The following is a 20,018-nucleotide window of genomic DNA, read 5'->3' as shown; positions in this document are numbered from 1 at the left end:
CAACAAGCAGTCCATTACGAGAAGGGCTCACAGAGCCAGAAGCAACTTGTTGGGTGGGGAGGAGCCACTACAGTCACTTCCCAGAATGTAGATTGCTGTTGCTTTTCAGGAGGGGTGAGGCAACGGGGAAGTCGGTATGGGGCAAAGGCATCAGCAGGAGCACTGGATTGGCTCCGTGAGTGCATTTACACCATGCAGACCTTCCTGACACCTTGCCAACTCCCTCCGTAACCAAGCGTTCCACCTGCCAGAAAGCAAGCATAGTGACTCCTCTGCACCTGGTGATTCACTTCTACACAAGGTCTTCATTGGAAGTGGAGTCCATGTCTTACCCTCATGGCACAACATATTCCTTCCCCATAACTCTCCTCTCTACTCAGCTCTGTTATCATCTTCCTTTCCCCTCCCATTAGGCACCTGCTTTCAGCAAGGGGAGGTTTGCTCTGACTCCCCCTATTCCAGCAGTTAATCAAAAGGTTTTGCTTCCCTGCTTCTCTCTCTCTCTCTCTCTCTCTCTCTCTCTCTCTCTCTCTCTTCATGCCAGAGAAGGAAAGAGGAAGCCCTGCTTACCCGGAAAGATGGAAAGAGGCCATCAAGCATACTGTCCATCAGTCAAATCTCAAAGCACACCCGACCATTTCAGCCGCCCAACCCAGAGGACATTTCTCCAGAGTGCGTGAGAAAATGCATTTTCCATTTCCCTCATCCACGGCTGACCAAGTGCACCTCTCCATTGACTGTCAGGGTGCATGCCAGGGTGTGGACGGCTAATTGGGGCTGGCATCAGGCTTGGGAAATCTTTAGCACAATGCCCTCAGTGGGCCATTCTCCTACACTAGCACCCTTCCCCCCATTATGGATTTATCTAATGGTAAAAGTGAATAGCCAAGAGCTGCTGTTTCCCACAAACCCCAGAGTGATGCTTTGTTAAACTTCAGCATTATGGGAATTTTTTAAAAAGTGGCTCATAGCCACCCAGCATGAGAGTAGGCAGGATAGGCTTCAGAGATGGTAGATTCTGCTAGAGCATTGGGACCCCAGAATAACTGAAGACTTAAGAACAAACAAGCAGGAAACAGGCAAGCAGAGCTGGTGCAACTCATTTGCAGAGCACCACAATGGCTGCTTCCACACCTAATCAATAATCTACAATTTAAGATAGATTCCTAATGGATTAGCCAGCAGTCTCCCTTACAAAAGTTGTGGCTAGCAACCTTGCCATTTGATGGAACTCTCTCCAGCAGTCATCCTGGCTTCTTTTTACCCACTTCTAAGCAGGTAGGGCTGTAACTCAGTAGCAGAGAATTATTTATGGGGGTAGCAGAATTAACCTTTACTTGTGTAATTTGGTCAGCGGTTCAAATCCCTGCGACGGGGTGCACTCCCATTGCTTAGTCTCTGCTCCTGCCAACCTAGCAGTTTGAAAGCATGCCAGCAGAAGTAGATAAATAGGTACCATTGTGGCAGGAAGGTAAACAGTGTTTCTGTGCGCTGCTCTGGTTCGCCAGAAGCGGCTTAGTCATGCTGGCCACATGACCCAGAAGCTGTATGCCGGCTCCCTCAGCCAGTAAAGCAAGATGAGCGCCGCAACCCCAGAGTCATCTGCAACTGGACCTAATGGTAAGGGGTCCCTTTACCTTTACCGTGGCACAGATTTTTAATTTTTTTATTGGTACACTTGTCAGGGAAAATCTTTCCAAATACTCCACACTTGTCCATTCCTACTCCCTTTGACTCCTGCTCCAGGCCCCCCTTGTAGATTTACCACACTCTCTCTGCATCCCCACCTAGAGCCTCAGTCCCTGCCTATGGATCAGATCTGTCTGCCTCTTGCTCTACTGGCCCTTTCTGATGCCTGCCAGTAAAGTCATCTCTGCTCTGGTCTGAGATAACTGTGCCTGCAGCTGCCATAGACTCATCCCCGGCTTGCTCTTCCCTCTTAGTGATCCCTGGTAGGGAGCCTAATAAAATCTCAGATAGATCAGATCAAAGATTTCCAAGAGTGGCCAATTGTGTGCTTCCCAGCAGGACCTAAAGACTAGACCTCTCCTGTTCCAGTTGCCTGTTCCACACTACTGGTATTCAGTGGCATACTGCATTTGAACAGGGAAACTTCATTTAGCTGTGGATGACTCCTCTTCTGCTATAAATGCATCAAATCCACAGCCATGACTTGTTACTGAAAGGATGCGCGAGATGATTTGTTTTGCTTTCCTTTTTTCATTGCCATCAGTGTTCTCTTTCCCTCCTCTCTAGTTCCGAAGAGTATATTGCAGCTCATTTATCTCTGATCCGGAGCTTCGCCAACCACTTTGACAAATACATTATCCCTTGCCTGATAGCATGTGGAGATATAGACGAGAAGAAAGGAACTGAAAACCTACACTACAAGTACAGTGATGAATGTGGAACTAAATGTATACAGAGCAACCTGCCAGGCCACTGATTCAGCTAGCCCAGTATTGTCTGCCATTGAGAGGGAGAGCCTAATAATAATAATAATAATAATAATAATATTTATTTGTACCCCACTCATCTGTCTGGGTTGCCCTAACCATTCTGGGTGGCTAGTTCTTATTGGACTCCAACTCCTATCATCCCAAAGGACTGGCCATGCTGGCTGGAGCTGTTGGGAGGCAGAGTCCAGCTACATCAAGAGGGCCACAGGTTCCCCATCTGCATTGTAATCAGCCTTGATAAAAGACAGTGCAGCTACTCCTACAGAGACACAGCAGGCAGCCTTCTTTTTTGGATGGTGCTCCCAGCTCCCAAGAGCCTTCTGTCCAGGGAAGGGAAACCTGTGGGCCTCTGAGATGATGCTGAGAGAAAGATATATGCATTTAGTCAGATCAAAATATCCATTCTTATGGAGTTGAATGGTGCTGCAGCCTTGTTAGGGTGGCTCTGAATTCTCTCCATCCGAATCAGGGGTGGGGAACCTGTGGACCTCTGTGATGTTGTTGGACTACAGCCCCCATCATCCCTGACCATTGGCCCTGCTGGCTAGGACTGATGGGAGCTGGAGTCCAACAACATCTAGAGGGCTGCAGGCTTCCCATTCTTGGTCTGTTAACTAAAAGTGGCTCTCCAGGGTCAATTGCAGAGAGTGAGAGATCTTTCCCATCTCCTTCCCCTTCTAACTGTGGAGACGCTGGGGATTAAAGCCAAGGCCTCCTGCAAGCCAAGCAGGTGCACTATCTGGGAGCTGCAATCCCCCATACAGTTCATGTGGCGGGGGTGTTGTTGTTGTGGTTGCTTTGGCTACATCTGTAGCTGCTAAAATTAGCAAGTAGTCTGTGTGCCTGTTGCAACAGACACAGACTTCTTTGCGTCACAGGATAATTAAAGACTAGACTTGCTCAAGCATACTTTTGTCAGACTTGTACCCTGGTCATATAGTTTTAAATGCCTTGAGCATAGATGTAGATGGGAGTTGGGGTGTGGGTGTGAGAGAGAGAGGACACTGCTTCCCCCGCCACATGGCAGTGTATCAGGGGTCACTTTTAAAGCAGCTATTTTGTTCTATTAAATATGAAAATGGAAAAGGAAAAGGAAAAGGAAAAAACACTTCAATTTGTTGTAATTTACCACTGCACTGATGGATTATTTGCAGTAGGAGTCGAGTGGATAGGTAAACCAGTTAAGAAGCTTACTACACAAAGCCAGCTGGAACAAGTGCTGCTGTGGTGTAGTTATTAGAGTGCTGGACTGGGACCCAAGAGGCCAGAGATCAAATCCCCACTCGACCATGAAGCTTTCTGGGTGTGACCTTGGGTCAGTCACAGTCTCTCAGCCTCGCCTACTTCACAGCGTTTTTGTGAGGATAGAATGGGGTGAGGCTGATCGGTGTCCATCACCCTTTGTTCCTTGGAGAACAGGCGAGATATAAAGGTAATAATAAAACAATAATAAATAATAAATTGGTTAGTGTAGCACAGTGGGGAAATGACTAAAATGAAACCCAGGCAGTTCTGGTTCAAATCTTGCTTCTCTCATGAACTAACTTCATGGCTTTGGGCCAGGGCTGGAGAAGCTTTGGCCCTCCAGAGGTTATTGCACTCCAGTTCCCATCAGTCCCAGCCAGCACAGCCAGTGCTCAGGGATGGTGGGAGTTGTGGTCCAGCAGCCTCTGGAGGGTCAAAAGTTCCCCAACCCACCCTTAGGCCAACCATTCTTTCTCATCCTCTGCCCCCTTGTGCAGCATAATGTCTCTCCTACTTTTCAATGGGTGTGGTTGTTCATTAATTTATTTATAAAGTTCCTAGTTTCCTCAGCACCATACAAAGATTAAGAAAGGAATCTCAGTCCCTGGCCACAGGCTAATAAATACAATGCAGAAAGAGAAAGAAAATAGGAAAGCACCTAAATTTGGGCACCATGTTTTTGTTGTTGTCAGGATTAACTGAGGACCAAAGTAGTCATAATTCTCAATCCATAATTAGGAACCTGTCAGAGTAGATCCATTGAAATTAATGGACCTTACTTAGCCATGGGGGAGGAGGAGAGGTTTTGCCCTTTCTCCCCTCCCACTATTGTCCCACCAAAAATCCCCTCCTTTTACTCTATACCAGTGTTTCCCAACCTTGGGCCTCCAGCTGTTTTCGGACTACAATTCCCATCATCCCTGACCACTGGTCTTACTAGCTAAGGTTGATGGGAGTTGTAGTCAAAAAACAGCTGGAGGCCCAAGGTTGGGAAACACTGCTCTATACTACCATTAGCCCAAAGGAAAATGTTCTTCTTTCATACCTTCTAGACTCTTAATTCTACTGCTGATTCAAAATCCATATTAGGGAAATACCATTTTTAGCCCAACCCATATATCAGATATTGGTGCACAAGCCTTCAAATTCAAGAAAACTGTATTTCCAATGCCTCCCATTTTCAAGCCATGTTTGCACATACTGTACTTGAGACCTTGAATAAAACACTAGGGTGGCTTGCAGTCCATATATTGGAACAACCAGATACCTTATATATTCTGAGAGCAATCATCATTTTTCTTTATTTTTGTGTGTGTTTGTAGCCCTTATTTTACCTTGTACCTAGAGCTGCATTGTCCTTCCGTAGCACCTGCTCTTATGGTGATTTCGAATAATGGGAGAACAGTCTTCAACTTTGGGGATGTTGCCGTAGGTATGGAACCAAGCCTCCTCACACCCTATTGCTAGAATGGTGTTAAAGCAGCAAAAATATGTCATGAGTCTTAAGATGGAGTGTAGAAGGGTGCAGCAGACCTTGGAAGATGCTGAACTCTTTCACTGGAGGTTTTTAAAGGGAGGTTGCATGGAATCTTTAGCTCTGATTTCCGCATTGCAGGGGGTTGGACTAGATGACCCTTGGGAAACACATGGGGTGATCTCCAGGCTATAAACATTTTGCAGGAGGGATTGGAACACTGGAACTGTAGGTTTGTGCAGTTAAAGTGAATTAAAGGACCTGGCACAACAATTCCACTTAAAAAACCCAAAAGTGGTTTGGAAAGTGACAGGGAAATGCATTGGGAATTGTGGAGTGAACAAATGATTACTGGGCCGATGTGTAAGTACCCCGCAAAGCAAATCAGGATGAATATCAGACGAGCGGTCATTTTCATATAACTGCTCCTTAAACAAACCAGACCAAATGCTCGGTAAAGAGCTGAGTTGGTTTAATCGCTACACAAGCTGCTCCCCCACTTTTTAAAACATAAAATCTACCCATTAGCCAGATCTGTCTTGAGCCTTGTAGAGAGTTAGGAATGTTTAAAGTGACATGATAGTGCTATAAATGTATACCACAGATGGGGCTGTAGTGCTGAATCAGGAGGGTGTTTGAGTCTTTGCCTTTACTGTGAACTCACTAGATAACTTTAGAACACACACAGTCTGAGTCTTGACGTGGCTCAAGCCATATATTGTCCCTAAAAGGGCATTGGCAGCCACACTGTATTTATTTAACAAGGCTTATACCATTGCCTAATCACCAAAAGTCTCTAAGACTTTCCCATAAAAAATGCAAATAATAATAATTTAAAATGCTAAGACGTAGTTGGGGTTGTTATGGGGATGTAGCAGGGGGAAACTGCAGCTGATTGTATGTTTGTTCTTGTATTCAAAATTAATAAACTTTTTTTAAGGTGCCAATAAAATCATATGTTAAAAAACTCAATTGACATAAACATTCATCAAAATAAAAATAAAAGCAGTTTTGCAACAAATGCATGTCATGAACATTACATGCTAAAAATTGCATGTGTTGGTAGGCTTGCCTAAACAAAAAAAGTTTTAGCAGGTGCTGAAAACTAAACAGTCAAGGCCCTTGACAAACATGAATGGACAGGGAGTTCCAAAGAGTAGGTGCTGCCACACTAAAGGATCAGTTCCTTCAAGTACCAAATAAACATAGTGTGGCACTTGTAAAAAGTGTCCCAGTTCTACACATGGAACAGCTGGACCTCTGTCTTCCCTACTGAAACATCTGAAAACATCTTAAGAATTCTTCTTTGATTTTTAAATTTTATTTGGGGGGGTGTTGTTTTGTTTTCTGGAATAATATGAAAATGGCTTCCGGGTGGATTTTTAAAATAGACTTCTGCTGGCTGGATTTCCTGGTTTGTTTGTTGTTTTTATTTGTATGGCTGTCCAGTAAAGATGCTTTCTGGGTGGCTCACCTTTGTAAATGTGAGGCTTTCTTGTTTACTAGGGCACACAGTTAAGAAAGAAGTGAAGCTACATAACATCTCTCAAGAACAGCTGGTTGTATCCTTTGCTTTGAATCATCCCCTCTCTGTTCCCCAAAATCTGTGGCTGTTCAGTAGAAGACATCAACTGGACTCACCTTCTACTGTTTGGGGTGAAATATTCCAAATATTCCAAAACAAACACAATAGGATACCCACATATACTTCCATCTTCAAAGTCACAGGTTAGAATATTATATTATGGAGATACCTGTGCTACTAATTTAAGTTGGGTACCCATTGAATTGGCATGATTGCAACCAGAGGATCCTGAAAATTATGGCTTGGTGAGAGAGTTGAGAATCACTAGAGGTTTCCTCCACCGCTTTGGAGAACTACTGTTCCCAGGGGTTTCCTGAGGAGCAGGAACAGTTTGTATCTGTAGTGGAGATTATACAAAAAGACAATGGAATAGTAGGTGCATCTTATAAGAGCACATCTCAGTTACTGAATTCCTGTGCTGAGTGGGCAAGGATTGAAAGGGGCTATATTATCTATTTGTTTGAAACCAACACACAATCTGGAACCCTGAAAAGGCAGTGTTCCCTGTCATCTGGATATAGGAGGCCCCTTCAGACCTTCTGCATTCAGCAATGGAAGGGGTTGGAAGCTGAGCAGGTGGGATCCTGTGCCCACTACAAGGCCTTTGTGTTGGGATATTGTGGGTAAATTAAAATGCCAGGGATCTTGGAGTCATCAGCTACAGATCACATTCTTGCTTGTCACTGCCAGCAGCAATAGTGGGTAAGCCTGCTTGAGGTAGGGAACATAAAGTAAGATGATATTTTATATATCCTGTACCATATTTTTCCATGTATAACACGCCCCCTAATTTTGGGGACCCAAAATTAAGAAAATGGGGGGAGATTGTCCCCATGTATAAGACTACCCCCCCTTTTAACATTACTTTTTAGTTAAAAAAAAACCCTAGTCTTATACTCGGAAAAGTATGGTATATTTTTACTGTTTGTTAACTTTCTGTTGCGAAGCGTTTTTATAAATCTGCAAATAAATGAAATAGATGAGGCACTTTGCTACAACCTGCATATCAGCTGTCCACCATCTGATATTGTTCTTGGCATGCAGCCCCATGTTGTTTATGCTGGTCTGTCGATCTCTTGCTCCTTCCACTTTTATTTTATTTTATTTTATTTTATTTTATTAGTTTAGTTTAGTTTAGTTTAGTTTAGTTTATTATTTTTAATGTATACATCATTTACATGACAAAATGGCTTCTAAGTAGTTTACATATGTAAAATCAATTATAAAATCTATACGTAATTAAAATACACAGTGAAACAATTTCATGAAAACGAACATCCATAGCTAATATCTGCAATGAAACAAGCCAGTACAAAAGCATAACAATTAAAAAAAACAGTTAAAACTATTAGATCATGAAGTTAAAGTTCAGGAAAACGCTGGAACCCTAAACAGGTATGCATGTATTCAAGAGCCAGCAGAATGCCAATATTAATGGGGCCTCTCTTATTTCCTTAAGGAAAGCATTACATACCACTGGTGCCATCGGTGAAAAAACCCACCTCCATGTTACCACAAGCTGATGATAATTAGGCCTCTTCCTTTGGTTACAAGGTTTTTCAACATACTGCAAAGCAGAGTCCTGGTGAAACACCGATTCACCCCTCCATCTTAAGTTGCTCAGAAACCAGTGTTTGCATCTGCAGATCTAGATTAGCAGCTGCAGATTTTATGCAAGTGTACATCATAAGCCTGTGCCCAGAGTCTTTTATGTGGCCGGAAGTGCCCCTGTATGTAGTTAGGCAACACATGGCAACCCAACCAGGCTAGGTAGATCAATTCAGTCCTCCGGCAAATACTAATTATCGTATTTTTTGCTCTATAGGACGCGCCCGGCCATAAGACGCACTTAGTTTTAGAGAGGGAGAACAATAAAAAAAAATCTCTCCCTCTCTGTGCAGCGCTCCTTCAGTGAAGCAGCAGGAGAAACGGAGCCCCTTTGCGTTGCTTTTGCTGAAGCCATGGAGCCTGCACTCACTCCATAAGATGCACACACATTTCCCCTTAATTTTTGGAGGGGGAAAAGTGTGTCTTATAGAGTGAAAAATACGGTAATATCTGAAAGGAAGTCCCCATGCTTGCTAATTCTTGTAATAGTCCCTAGGTAACAGATTGCCATGGCTGTCTCCATTTGTTTTCTTTGGGGGGGGGGTGGAGTGGTTGCTTTGGTTACCACTAAACTTGTGTTTCCTTGAGCTGTCATTTTCAGCTGGGATATTCCTTCTTGAATCCCTTTGGATCCTTCACGGTGCTAAATCCTTTCTGGACACTGGAGGAAGGCGAATCCCGCAATCTTCTCATCTCATTCTGTCCAGAGGAGAACACACCGGTGAGTCTCTAAACAAGGAATTGGTTTAGTTTATTTCATTGGTGTCCCACCTTTCCTCCAAGGGGATCGTACTGCAAGGGTGGAGAACCTCAAGCCCAGGAATCAACTGCGGTCCTCCAGGCTTCATTATTTGACCCTCAGAACTCTCCACAGGCCACAACCCCTTCCACACCATTCCCTGGGCCTGCGGAAATTCTTTGAGGATGTGTCCTTGAACTAGGATAGCTTGGATAAATGTGTGGGTTTCGAACTATGCTAATGCCTCTTCCTTACCTGGATGAAAGATGGAGGTAGGGAGGTAGGGTTGTGTGTGTGTGTGTGTGTGTGTGTGTAGAACACCTGACTTTTCAGTGGTTGAAATGTTGCCTATGTACAAAGGTAAGAGGCACATCCATTGCTCCCCCCCCCTTTTTTACCTCCGGCTTTGCCCACCACTGGAATGTGGCCCCTGGAAAGTTCTCCACAAGGAAATGTGGCCCTCTGGCTGAAAAAGGCTCTGTAGCCCTGGCATACTGTCCTCCATACCCATTTTATCTTAAGGCCCAGTTTATATGTGATGCAGACTTTATGACAGGTGGTTAATCGTGCATGAGTTCTTTGTGCCGCCACCATGCTTAAATATACCTGTCACATGTGCTGTCCCACAATACATGCTGTGTTAGCATACTAGCAGAATCTGCGCTCAGATCATGTATGCCTGACTTGTTAACGCTGGGCAGACATGTTAAGTGCACAGGGAAGGGCCAAAACATTTTGCCGCCTGAGGCAGTGCAGCCAGCAGACACGGTTCCCCTCAAAGTCAGGCTACAAGGCCAGCTAGGTTATTTTGGCACCTGAGGGATGAAATCTCACAGGCACATCTTCCACCTCTCTGATGACAGTAATACAAAAAAATAATTCAGTTCAATTATCTATAAGTACAAACAGACAGACATATTAAAACAAAGAATGAATATGCATATATAAATAGAAATGTGTATGTACATTTAAGTATATCACACATTCAAATGAAAGCCAGGTGGAGCCAGAGCCAATAACAGGCAGAGCCACATCCTGACGGGTTGTAAAAAGGCAGGCAAGTGGTGGCTAGCTGAGAGGAGACTGAGGTTGGTGGGTCAGTGCCCCCATTTGCTCATTAGTCCAAGTGTACAGAAAAGAAACATGGCTGTCTGTCAGGGAACTGCCATCGGAAAGGCAGGCGGTGGAAGGGCTCTCAGACGCTAAGAGAGACTCAGCAGCCGAGGAAGGTACCAGCAGGGGGAGGGAAAGAGCTCAGAGAGAAAGTGAGTCGGAGGGAGGGCTCCGAGAGACGGCCAGTGAAAACAGTGGAGAAGTCTCAGGACCCCCCATAGGTACACCCACTCCTCGCCGGAAACTGTCTCGCCGAGAATCCTGAAGACGTGTTTCCGTTAAGGAACTTTTATGTTGGAGCAGATTCCGCAAACGCCCACTGTCGGATTCTGCTAGCGATTGAGGGAGTCATGTTTAAGGGGGCTCCGCTTAAGGCAGAGTTTGAGAACCATGCCCAAGCTCTGAGGGACTAAGCTTTAACGCACAAGCAGCTCATCATCCCATCACACTGTCCCTAGTGGGTTTTCTTCTGTACAATTTGCCCTGAGAATGATGGAATGTTATCGAGTGCCAATGCTCCCAGTGGGACTTAGTCCCTTCCCCTTTGAGACAAATGGGTCTAGCCATCCGTAATGGACACTTTACTATCAGTAGCCCCTAAATATCAGGAAGGTGACACTGACACTCAGCTTTTATTGAGCCCCTTAGGTGGCTCATGCCACCTGAAATAATGCTATCCTTACTGACCAATAATGTTTTATCCCACAGTACTTTGAAATGCTGGAGATCCGTAGTGGGAAATTCACTCTAACCCTTACCCTGACAGGCCAGGGTGTCATCCCTTCAATTTCTTGCTCAGTGGAAGGAGACGTATTCAACATGGGATATGTTCTTGCTAAGGAAACAGCCACTGCCACTTTCAAGGTAAATCACAAGGCTTGACAACCATATGTCAGGAGTGCTCTGATGGTGTTTCCTGCTTGGTAGGGGGTTGGACTCGATGGCCCTTGTGGTCTCTTCCAACTCTATGATTCTATGATTCTACAACTGCACTGTGAATAGGGATGTTGAAGGATTCAAAATGGAAAGAGATGGTCCGTCTGAGGTCAGGAACAGAAATTACGCATGTGAATAAAAGCGTCCCAAACACGGCAAACCCAGAAGTGAGTGTTCTGGTTTGCGAACATTCTTTGGAAACCGAACATCTGACTACAATTCCCATCATCCCTGACCACTGGTCCTGCTAGCTAGGGATCATGGGAGTTGTAGGCCAAAAACATCTGGAGGGCCGAGATTGAGGAAGCTTGGAATAAACAGCTGCCTTTTCAATACTGTAAAAAGCCAGGAGAAAGTATGCTCCAAATCCAAAGTGATGACCAGAACAAGTGTATTTATATGATGGTTTTTTTACAGGGACAAAACAAACAACGCCTTGAATTAGTGGCTAAGTCACTGGGCTATGAATCAAGAAACTCACAGTTTGAATCTCACCTCTGCTTCACAACTCACTAGCTGGCCTTAGGCAAACCACAGCCTCTGTCCCCTCATCTGCAGCATGTGGGATAATAATACTTACTTACCTCACAGGAAGGATGGGGAACTAGTGGACCTCCAGCTGTTGCTGGACTGCAGCTCCCATCATCCTTGGCCCAAACTGCCTGGGGCTGATGGGAGCTGGAGTCTAGCAACACTCAAAGTCACAGGTTCTCCATCACTTCTGTACAGAGTAAGGATTACAACTAGATCACACATGCAAAGCATTTAGAATACTTGAAGGTGGTATACAAACATTAAGGCAGCTGCAGCTGTTTGCTATTATTATTAATCAAGATTCCTTGTTAATATAAATGTGCCCATGCATGGATATAGCAGAAAGACAACCACAGAAAAAGGTTGAAGTCAGTTTGCAGGAACACAGCTTTTGATTCTGCCGTTGGTTGATTGGTCTCTTGCAGATAGAGAACACTTCGAATCTGACCCTGAAATACAATATTCTTCTTGACTCGCTCTCACCAAGCAGAGAGAGAGAACAGCCAAAGATTCCCCCTTTCCTCGCATCTCCAGGGAAAGCAGATGTAGTAGGTAAATAATTGCTCATAATGCTTTTGAATATTCATTAATGGAAGTGATGGAGATAATTGTGGACTTACTCAAAGCAATCCTGTGTTGATCAGGATCTGTATATATTCTATGAAAGTAATTCTAAGAGCAGGCACAGTTGCTGTTTATAATTCCAGCCACACGGTGTAAGTAGGGATGTTGGAGAATTCTTTTGGAACCAGGAGTGGAAATTGTCGCAATCCGCACATTCATCCGAGGTCAGGAACAGAAATCACACAATCACCCGCCATCCTTTTTTTAGTCCATGAACATAACATAAATAATTACATTATTTTCTGCATCATTTTTGACATTCCTTTTCCACTGAAATTAATTTAAGAAATAACTGTTTGCATTTTGGTCAGAGCAGATAGTGAGATGTATAGCATACGTTTTAGCAAAAGCCAAACTGTAGCAGTTTGCAGCAGTTCCTGCCCTCAAATTTACAATCTGGAAGGTGCAGCGTGAAAGGGAAAAGGGCTGGCCCTGCTTCTCTTCTCTGCAGCAGACAAATGGCATAGCTGCTGCTGGATGGCAGATGAAGGAGAGGGAAAAGCCTATGGAGTTGGAGTTAACAAAATGTAGGCGACGGTGTTTAAATGGCCCTGATCAACTAAACAGCAGATTTTTAGATGGTCACTTTTAATACAACTATTTGCAAGCACCATCTTCAGAGGTATTCCTACCTGAATAGGAAAGAATGAGGATCTCTCCTGTAAGATGAAGACTGCTGTGACTGCTGAAATCTTAAGTAATCTTTTCTCACATGCATAGTTATGCAGCTTTACCTAATAAACTAAAAACAGATAGGGCTTCCTTGGCCAGGTGACAAGCCTTGTGTTCAGTATTTGCTTTGAATTGTTCTAATCTGTGGTACTTTAGTTCCCTAAGCCGTGTGTATGTGTGTTGTGTGTTTCTCTCTTATACCTTTTTACAAGCTTGACAGCAGGCTCCAGCTTAATACTTTTAATCATCCAGATTTTTCCAGCTTTGCTGCTGGGTTTTTTACCTCTCCTGTAGAACAGAGTGCTGAAAATATTGGCCAAGGAGATGTGGCTCTCCAGCTGCTTTTCTCCTACCGGTTTGTGTTTCCATCCTTTCCCAGGTACACAAAATTACAATGGCTTGAGTGTGTTCAGCGTCTCTCCCGTGGAAGGCACCATCACTTTCAAGAAGTGTCAAGAGTTCACCATCACCTTCAGCCCTGATCATGAGAGCCTGTATTATTCCGATTGCATCCACATTTTAATCTTTGGCAAGGTGAGATTGGCTCAGGTAGGGCTCTGAACATCAGTTGCTAGAAACTGCAGGAGGGAAGAGTTCTGTTCTGCTCCGGTCCTGCTAGTGCCCTGGAATCTCCAGCATCTCCATGTAGGGCTAGGAGTGTCTGCAGTCTGAAACCCTGGAGAGCTGCTAGCCAGTATCAGCATCACTGAGCTAGATGGACCCAACATGGTCTAGTTGTATAAGGCAGCTTCCTTTGTTCCTGTATCTTAGAGAAAGGGCTGAGTGGTGTGGCATTTGTTTTGCATGTAGAGGATTCCAGGTTCAACCCCCGGCATTTCCAGGTAGCAAGTGCCAGGGAAGACTCCTTCTTGAAAGCCTGGAGACTCACCTCCAATCGGTGTTGAGAGTCTGATGCAGTGTAAAACAGCTTCCTACGTTCCTAAGGCTCTTGTAAATTTGGTTCTTGGTACACTATGTGTGGCACAATCCAAACAGAAGTGACTGGCCTCAAGGACTGAGTTGTGAAAGTGTCTTCCCTACTTTAAGATGAACTAGTGAACGAAGGAACATTGGTGATGAATGAGGAGTGCCATCTAGTGTTTACTAGGCCAAAGGGCAAAGGACTCTCAAATACCCTGGAAAAGCAACAAGAACAACTCTTCCCTTTGCAAAGCCACTAAAACCCCCCAGCAAAGCCCAAACTTCATTTGGATTTCTACAAAGTTTCTGAACTTTGGTGGAGAGCTTTGAATAGTTGCCCAAAAGCAACCACTTAATTTCCAGACCACTTAATTGTTTAAAGGGAAAAAAAACCTCAAAGCTGTTTGCAAAGAGAATTGCTGCCGAAACTACTGAGGGCTGTTGCAGTAAAGTGGAATAAACATTAGGCTGCGATAATCTTCTTTTTAGGAAACCATCCGTGTGATCCAGCTGAAAGGGGCAGCACGGAACCACATAATGTATGTGGAAGGAGGTGACCCACTGGATGTGCCCATTGAGTCACTGGCCGTAACTACGTCTATGGCTGAAGAAGCAACCAAAGCAGGTAGCCCACCTTAAACCCATCCATATTGATGGATGAATCTCTGTTTCATTTTTATTTATTTTTTTATAATAATATTTATTGAGTTTTACAGAAAAAAGGTTCACCAAAACAAAACAAAAATGAAAATACATATACACACATAAAAAAGAAAAAGCAAAACCAAAACTTAAAAAGAAAATTTAAGAAAAGAAAAATCCCTTTTTCAAATATCGTAACATTCATTATTTTCCTGACTTCCTCACATCTCCCTTTTTTGTATCCCATTTAAAAATTTAAACAGCAAATTCATATCTTCTTAATTTTACCCTTAGTTAATTATCCTCACGAATTTTAACTTCTAATCATATTGCTAGTACCCCTTCGTTTCATTCCAACATCATACGCATTCAAAAATTTTACAATGTTTCTGTAAATACATCTTAAATTTCTTCCAATCTTCCTCCACCGACTCTTCTCCCTGATCCCGGATTCTGCCAGTCATTTCCGCCATTTCCATATATTCCATCAATTGCATCTGCCAATCTTCCAGCGTGGGTATATCTTGTGTCTTCCAATGTTTGGCGATGAGAATTCTTGCTGCTGCTGTTGCGTACATAAAAAAGGTTCTATCCTTCTTTAACACCAATTGGCCGACTATGCCCAGGAGAAAAGCCTCCGGTTTCTTAGGGAAAGTGTACTTAAGTACCTTTTTTAGTTCATTATATATCATCTCCCAGAAAGCCTTAATCCTTGGGCACGTCCACCAAAGGTGAAAGAATGTACCTTCAGCTTCTTTACATTTCCAACATTTGTTATCGGGCAAATGATAAATTTTTGCAAGCTTGACCGGGGTCATGTACCACCTATACATCATTTTCATGATATTCTCTCTTAAGGCATTACATGCCGTAAATTTAATCCTGGTGGTCCATAACTTCTCCCAGTCAGCAAACATAATATTATATCCTATATCTTGTGCCCATTTTATCATTGCTGATTTTACCGTTTCTTCCTCCGTGTTCCACTTCAACAGCAAGTTGTACATTTTTGACAATACCTTAACATTGGGTTCTAACAACTCTGTCTCTAACTTTGATTTTTCCACCTGGAAGCCCACTTTCTTATCCTGATTATATTCTTCTCTTATTTGAAAGTAATGTAGCCAGTCTCGCACCTTATCTTTAAGTTTCTCATAACTCTGCAGTTTCAATTTACCACCTTCCTCTTCCAAAATACTTTGGCCATTTTGTCTCCATATTAATTCTTTTCAGCGCTTTGGCCTCCATGGGTAAGAGCCACCTTGGGGTTTTCCTTTCCAAAAGATCTTTATACCTCGACCATACATTAAACAATGCTTTTCTGACAATATGGTTTTTAAAAGACTTATGTACCTTAACCTTGCCATACCACAGATATGCATGCCATCCAAATGCATTATCATAACCTTCAAGATCTAAAACGTCAGTGTTTTCAAGAAGTAGCCATTCCTTCAACCAGCAAAAAGCTGCTGATTCATAATATAATTTCAAGTCTGGCAGGGCAAATCCCCCTCTATCTTTAGAATCTGTAAGTATCTTAAACTTTATTCTGGGCTTTTTGCCCTGCCAGACAAATCTTGATACATCTCTTTGCCACCTCTTAAAACAGTCCATTTTATCAATAATTTGTAACGATTGAAACAAGAACAGCAATCTCGGCAATACATTCATCTTAATAACAGAAATTCGGCCTAGCAAGGAAAGCTTCAAATTTGTCCATATGTCCAAATCCTTTTTCACCTCTGACCAGCATTTTTCATAGTTATCCTTAAATAGATTCACGTTCTTAGAGGTCATGTTTACCCCTAGGTATTTGACTTTCTTTACCAGTGTTAAATCTGTCTCCTTCTGAAACCTTTCTCTTTCAAACGGAGTCAGATTTTTTTCCAAAACCTTAGTTTTTGTCTTATTTAATTTGAATCCCGCCACATGACCAAAATCCTGTTTCATTTTTAGAAGCATGTTTAGATTAACTTACCGCACCATGTAGAATGCTGATGTATGTTTTAATCTGTTTTTGTTTATTGCTGATTTTTATGTTTTTAATTAGTTGTTTTTATTGATAATTTCGTTGTCTTTTTTGGTAAACAGCTTTGAGAATTTTTTTATTAAACCAAGCAGTGTATAAATTTTATGAAACAAACAAACAAACTGAAATTGGCAAATTTGTCTATCCCTATCAGTGACAGTGGTTATGGTCCCTGTACAATCCCAATTAATACTGTTTAGGAGTGTATGTGTTTTTACCAACTTCTTCTTGCCCCACCAACAATTACAACTGGATTTGTTTTTCCTGCAGAGAGCGGCAAGTCTACAAACTCCATTCTTCTGAACCTGGAATGTGTCCAGTCAGAGACTTTTGTTATCCCAGCCACTCGGGAGCTGAGAGTTGGCGCGATACGAAGCACTCAGTTTGCATCAAAGAAGGTCAGGAGCCGTAGGGGCCAGGCATATGTCAGTGGCTCCCAACACCCTCACCCTTAGAGGACCCAGCTCAGCGGTTTTCTGGGAAACATGGGCCATATTCCAATGAGTGTTTTAACACTGTTTGGAAGGGATGGGACTCAAGTTGTAGGAAAAAGCCAATCATCTCCCTCAGTCATTTTCTACCCTTGCAAGTCTCTCTGCAATTTTTGGCCTTCCTTCTCATGAACCATTTTGCTAGCAGAGGTGAAAGAGGCACATTGAGAAAGGGAGCGACAATACCCTGGGATGTGTCACCTGGGGAAAACTCCCACCACGTTTCCCTGCGGGAGAATTGCAAAGAAGAAAAAGGGAAATAGAGGTATAGGTCAGGTTTGATGTCAGACGCAGTGGCAGAGACCCCATCGTTCTCTTACAGACCCTGGCAAATCAACATGTAGAGTCCAGCTCTGCACATCCTTGTGTCTAGGGATGTCAGAGAATTCATTCACAAACAGAAATGGGAGCAGAAATTGCTGGTGTTCATTTTTTTTTACACCAGCACAAATCAGTGCTATAGATTCACCTTGTTATGGGATACTCGGAAAAATTGAGATGGTCTCTTGCCTTCCTTTTTTTTAAAAAAAAGAATCCCAGTTTGAATCAGTTCTACAAATGGGGAGCAGATCTTAGGGCATGTTCGCTTATTCACCCAGGCATGTTTTGTGCCATGAGGTTTCATCAGCCATAGTGTCTGACAGCGTGTTGTGAACCTTTTGTTTCTGCAGAATGTAGAATTCAACTGGGAAAACATGCAACTTCTTCAGCTAAAAGGATTCACTGTCGATCCTGTGAAAGGAAGTGTTGAGCGTGGACAAACCAAACCCATCAATGTTTCTTGGGTGCCCCCTGCTGGATCAAATGTATGTTGCAAGTTTTAAAATGTGCCATTTATTGCTATTGTATTATACTTCCCCAAGCAGTAGGATAGGAGGAGGGAAGTTTTTTATAAGGTCAGTTTCCCTGTTAAGCAAAGGAGGCTTAGGTAAAACACCAGCATAGCTGACAGAATATTCCATGTTCAATACCTGGCATCTGCAGTTAAAAGGATCTTGCATAGCCAAGCTTGAAACATCTCTGCCTGACATCCTTCATAGCCACTGCCAGTTAGATGTCTGGCCTAGATGGTCCAATGGGGCATCTTCATATGTCCATGTGAAGCATGAGAGTCATTTTATAGTAGACACTCAGGGCCAAACTGAACACGACAAGCAGCTTATATACAAAGTGCAATTTTTATTTTTAATGCAAGTAGCATCTGATGTGGGGGCTGATAATTCTCCAGACTGCAGCAGGTGGTATGGGGAGAATTTAACTCTTTCCTTTCTTCCTGATCCTATTGGTGCCGATGGGGAATTCCCCTACCCCTTGCCAAAAAAGAAGCAAAGGAGGAATCTTCCTCAAGATCAGTGCTGATGGATGGTTGAAGTTGTATTTCAGCAGCATCTGGAGGGTCACAAGTCTCCCATTCCTGCTCTAGATGAATCTATTTGGTTGTGGGGAGAGGGTGAGTGACATTTATGCACCCTTTATAACAGTACTGGAGCACCTGTGGCCCTCCAGGCAATCTGTCAGCCCCAGCCAGCATGACCAGTGGTCAGGGTTGACGGGAGCTGTAGTTCAGAAAACATAAAGAAGTCAATGGGGAGGCAGGGCTAGCATTTCTGTGCACTGGGCTGCCTGCAATTTCTGCCTAGCGCTTCCCTCCATCTTGTCTCTGTAGCCCAACCAGCCTGTGACTGGATCAGCCATATTGAATGTGAAGGGAGACATCAGGGAGGTGTACAGTGTCTACTTCATGGGCAGGATCGTGACCAAGTGAGCTGCCACTGAGCTGAGGCTCCAAACTGCCCTTTCTGAAGAAAGATGGAAAAACATCCCTGGGGGTGTTGGATCATTCATCCTCATGAATTTCCCAGAGCATCCAGAACTGAAGCAAAAGATAACAGATCAAAAAGAAGATGAGGAAAAGTCTGCAATCTGAAATGGCATAATCCAGTTCCCTTAAAGTTGCTTAAATTGGGGGTCCTTTGTATCCTTTCATAACCAGCTCTACTGAAACCAGGAATATTCCTTCAGAATATATGGGCCAAGGTGGGATCCTTGTGGCAGTCTCAGCTTTCAGAGATGGAAGGCACAGGAAAGTCTTACTTTCCTTTTAAGCTCCACCCTTAGGCTCTTAGGTGGGGCAGCTGTGACTGTATCACCTGATTTCTTCCTTTTTCTGTTTTCTTTTTGCGGAATCCAAATTTTATGGGAGCTGTGACATTTCCTCCCCCCCCCACCCCCCCGCCTTTTGGATCTAAATCCTTCCCCTTTTGAAGCTGTAAATTACTCTTAACAATCAGAATAATACAGGTAACCAAACACCAGCAAGGCTAATTGCAGTTTCAGAGCTATATAGATCTGGAAAACAGGGTGGGGAAGGGGGTCAAACTCCTCCTTCCAAGGAACCACTGCTCTGATTTTTCTTTTACGTGACCCCTTATGGTTTTCTAGTAATGGTGAGCCCAACTTATCTTCTGAAACTAGAAGGAGGGATGTAGGTGGGGTGTTGAATTTGGCAAATAAGGTGGAGAATGAGACTCCACAGATGGATGGTTAGCAGCCAAACCTGCCATATTTCAAGGAACCCACTGATGGCTTTAATTTGAGTCAATGCTGCACTGTTGTCTTGATTAAAGTCCTCTGAATACAAAGATGTTTTAAAGTAGCTTATTCAGTTGATTCAAACTTTTTTAAAAAAAAGAAAAAGAAAGGAGGTCTGGTATACTTTCTTCCTTATGTTTCAGCAAGGGCCAAAGCAGCAAAAAACTTATTATTTCCCCGTGGTGCCGGGACTGTCTCAATTTTGAACTCACACAGCCTCCAGTTGTTCAAGAAGCAATGTTGTAGCCTGAAATGATGGGAGTTTGTGGGGGTTTTGAGCCACAGATCCACACCCATCCACTTCGTAATCACACTGTGTGTTTCTTCCTTAGAAGTTCGCTTGACTGAAGTTTT

At 43.4% G+C, this 20,018-nt stretch overlaps 1 protein-coding gene across 4 annotated transcripts in view; it reads left to right on the top strand.

The window, feature by feature from the left end:
* The window catches only part of CFAP74 (cilia and flagella associated protein 74), an 83,429-nt gene extending 63,715 nt beyond the window's left edge, over positions 1-19,714 (top strand). For all 4 annotated transcript variants that reach the window (XM_083752381.1, XM_083752380.1, XM_083752383.1 and 1 more), the window contains 12 exons: positions 545-672; positions 2,257-2,391; positions 5,027-5,136; positions 6,685-6,740; positions 8,973-9,092; positions 10,932-11,087; positions 12,119-12,245; positions 13,369-13,523; positions 14,400-14,535; positions 16,852-16,979; positions 17,744-17,878; positions 18,739-19,714. In XM_083752381.1, the coding sequence (XP_083608507.1) occupies positions 545-672; positions 2,257-2,391; positions 5,027-5,136; positions 6,685-6,740; positions 8,973-9,092; positions 10,932-11,087; positions 12,119-12,245; positions 13,369-13,523; positions 14,400-14,535; positions 16,852-16,979; positions 17,744-17,878; positions 18,739-18,837 (1,485 nt within the window). In that variant the 3' untranslated portion in view covers positions 18,838-19,714. The remainder of the gene's footprint in view (positions 1-544; positions 673-2,256; positions 2,392-5,026; positions 5,137-6,684; positions 6,741-8,972; positions 9,093-10,931; positions 11,088-12,118; positions 12,246-13,368; positions 13,524-14,399; positions 14,536-16,851; positions 16,980-17,743; positions 17,879-18,738) is intronic.
* Positions 19,715-20,018: the final 304 nt, after the last annotated feature.

This window comes from Podarcis gaigeae (assembly GCF_964106915.1).
Source record: "Podarcis gaigeae genome assembly, chromosome: 8".
In the NCBI taxonomy this organism is placed as follows: domain Eukaryota; kingdom Metazoa; phylum Chordata; class Lepidosauria; order Squamata; family Lacertidae; genus Podarcis; species Podarcis gaigeae.
This window is presented reverse-complemented; position numbering and strand designations above follow the sequence as displayed.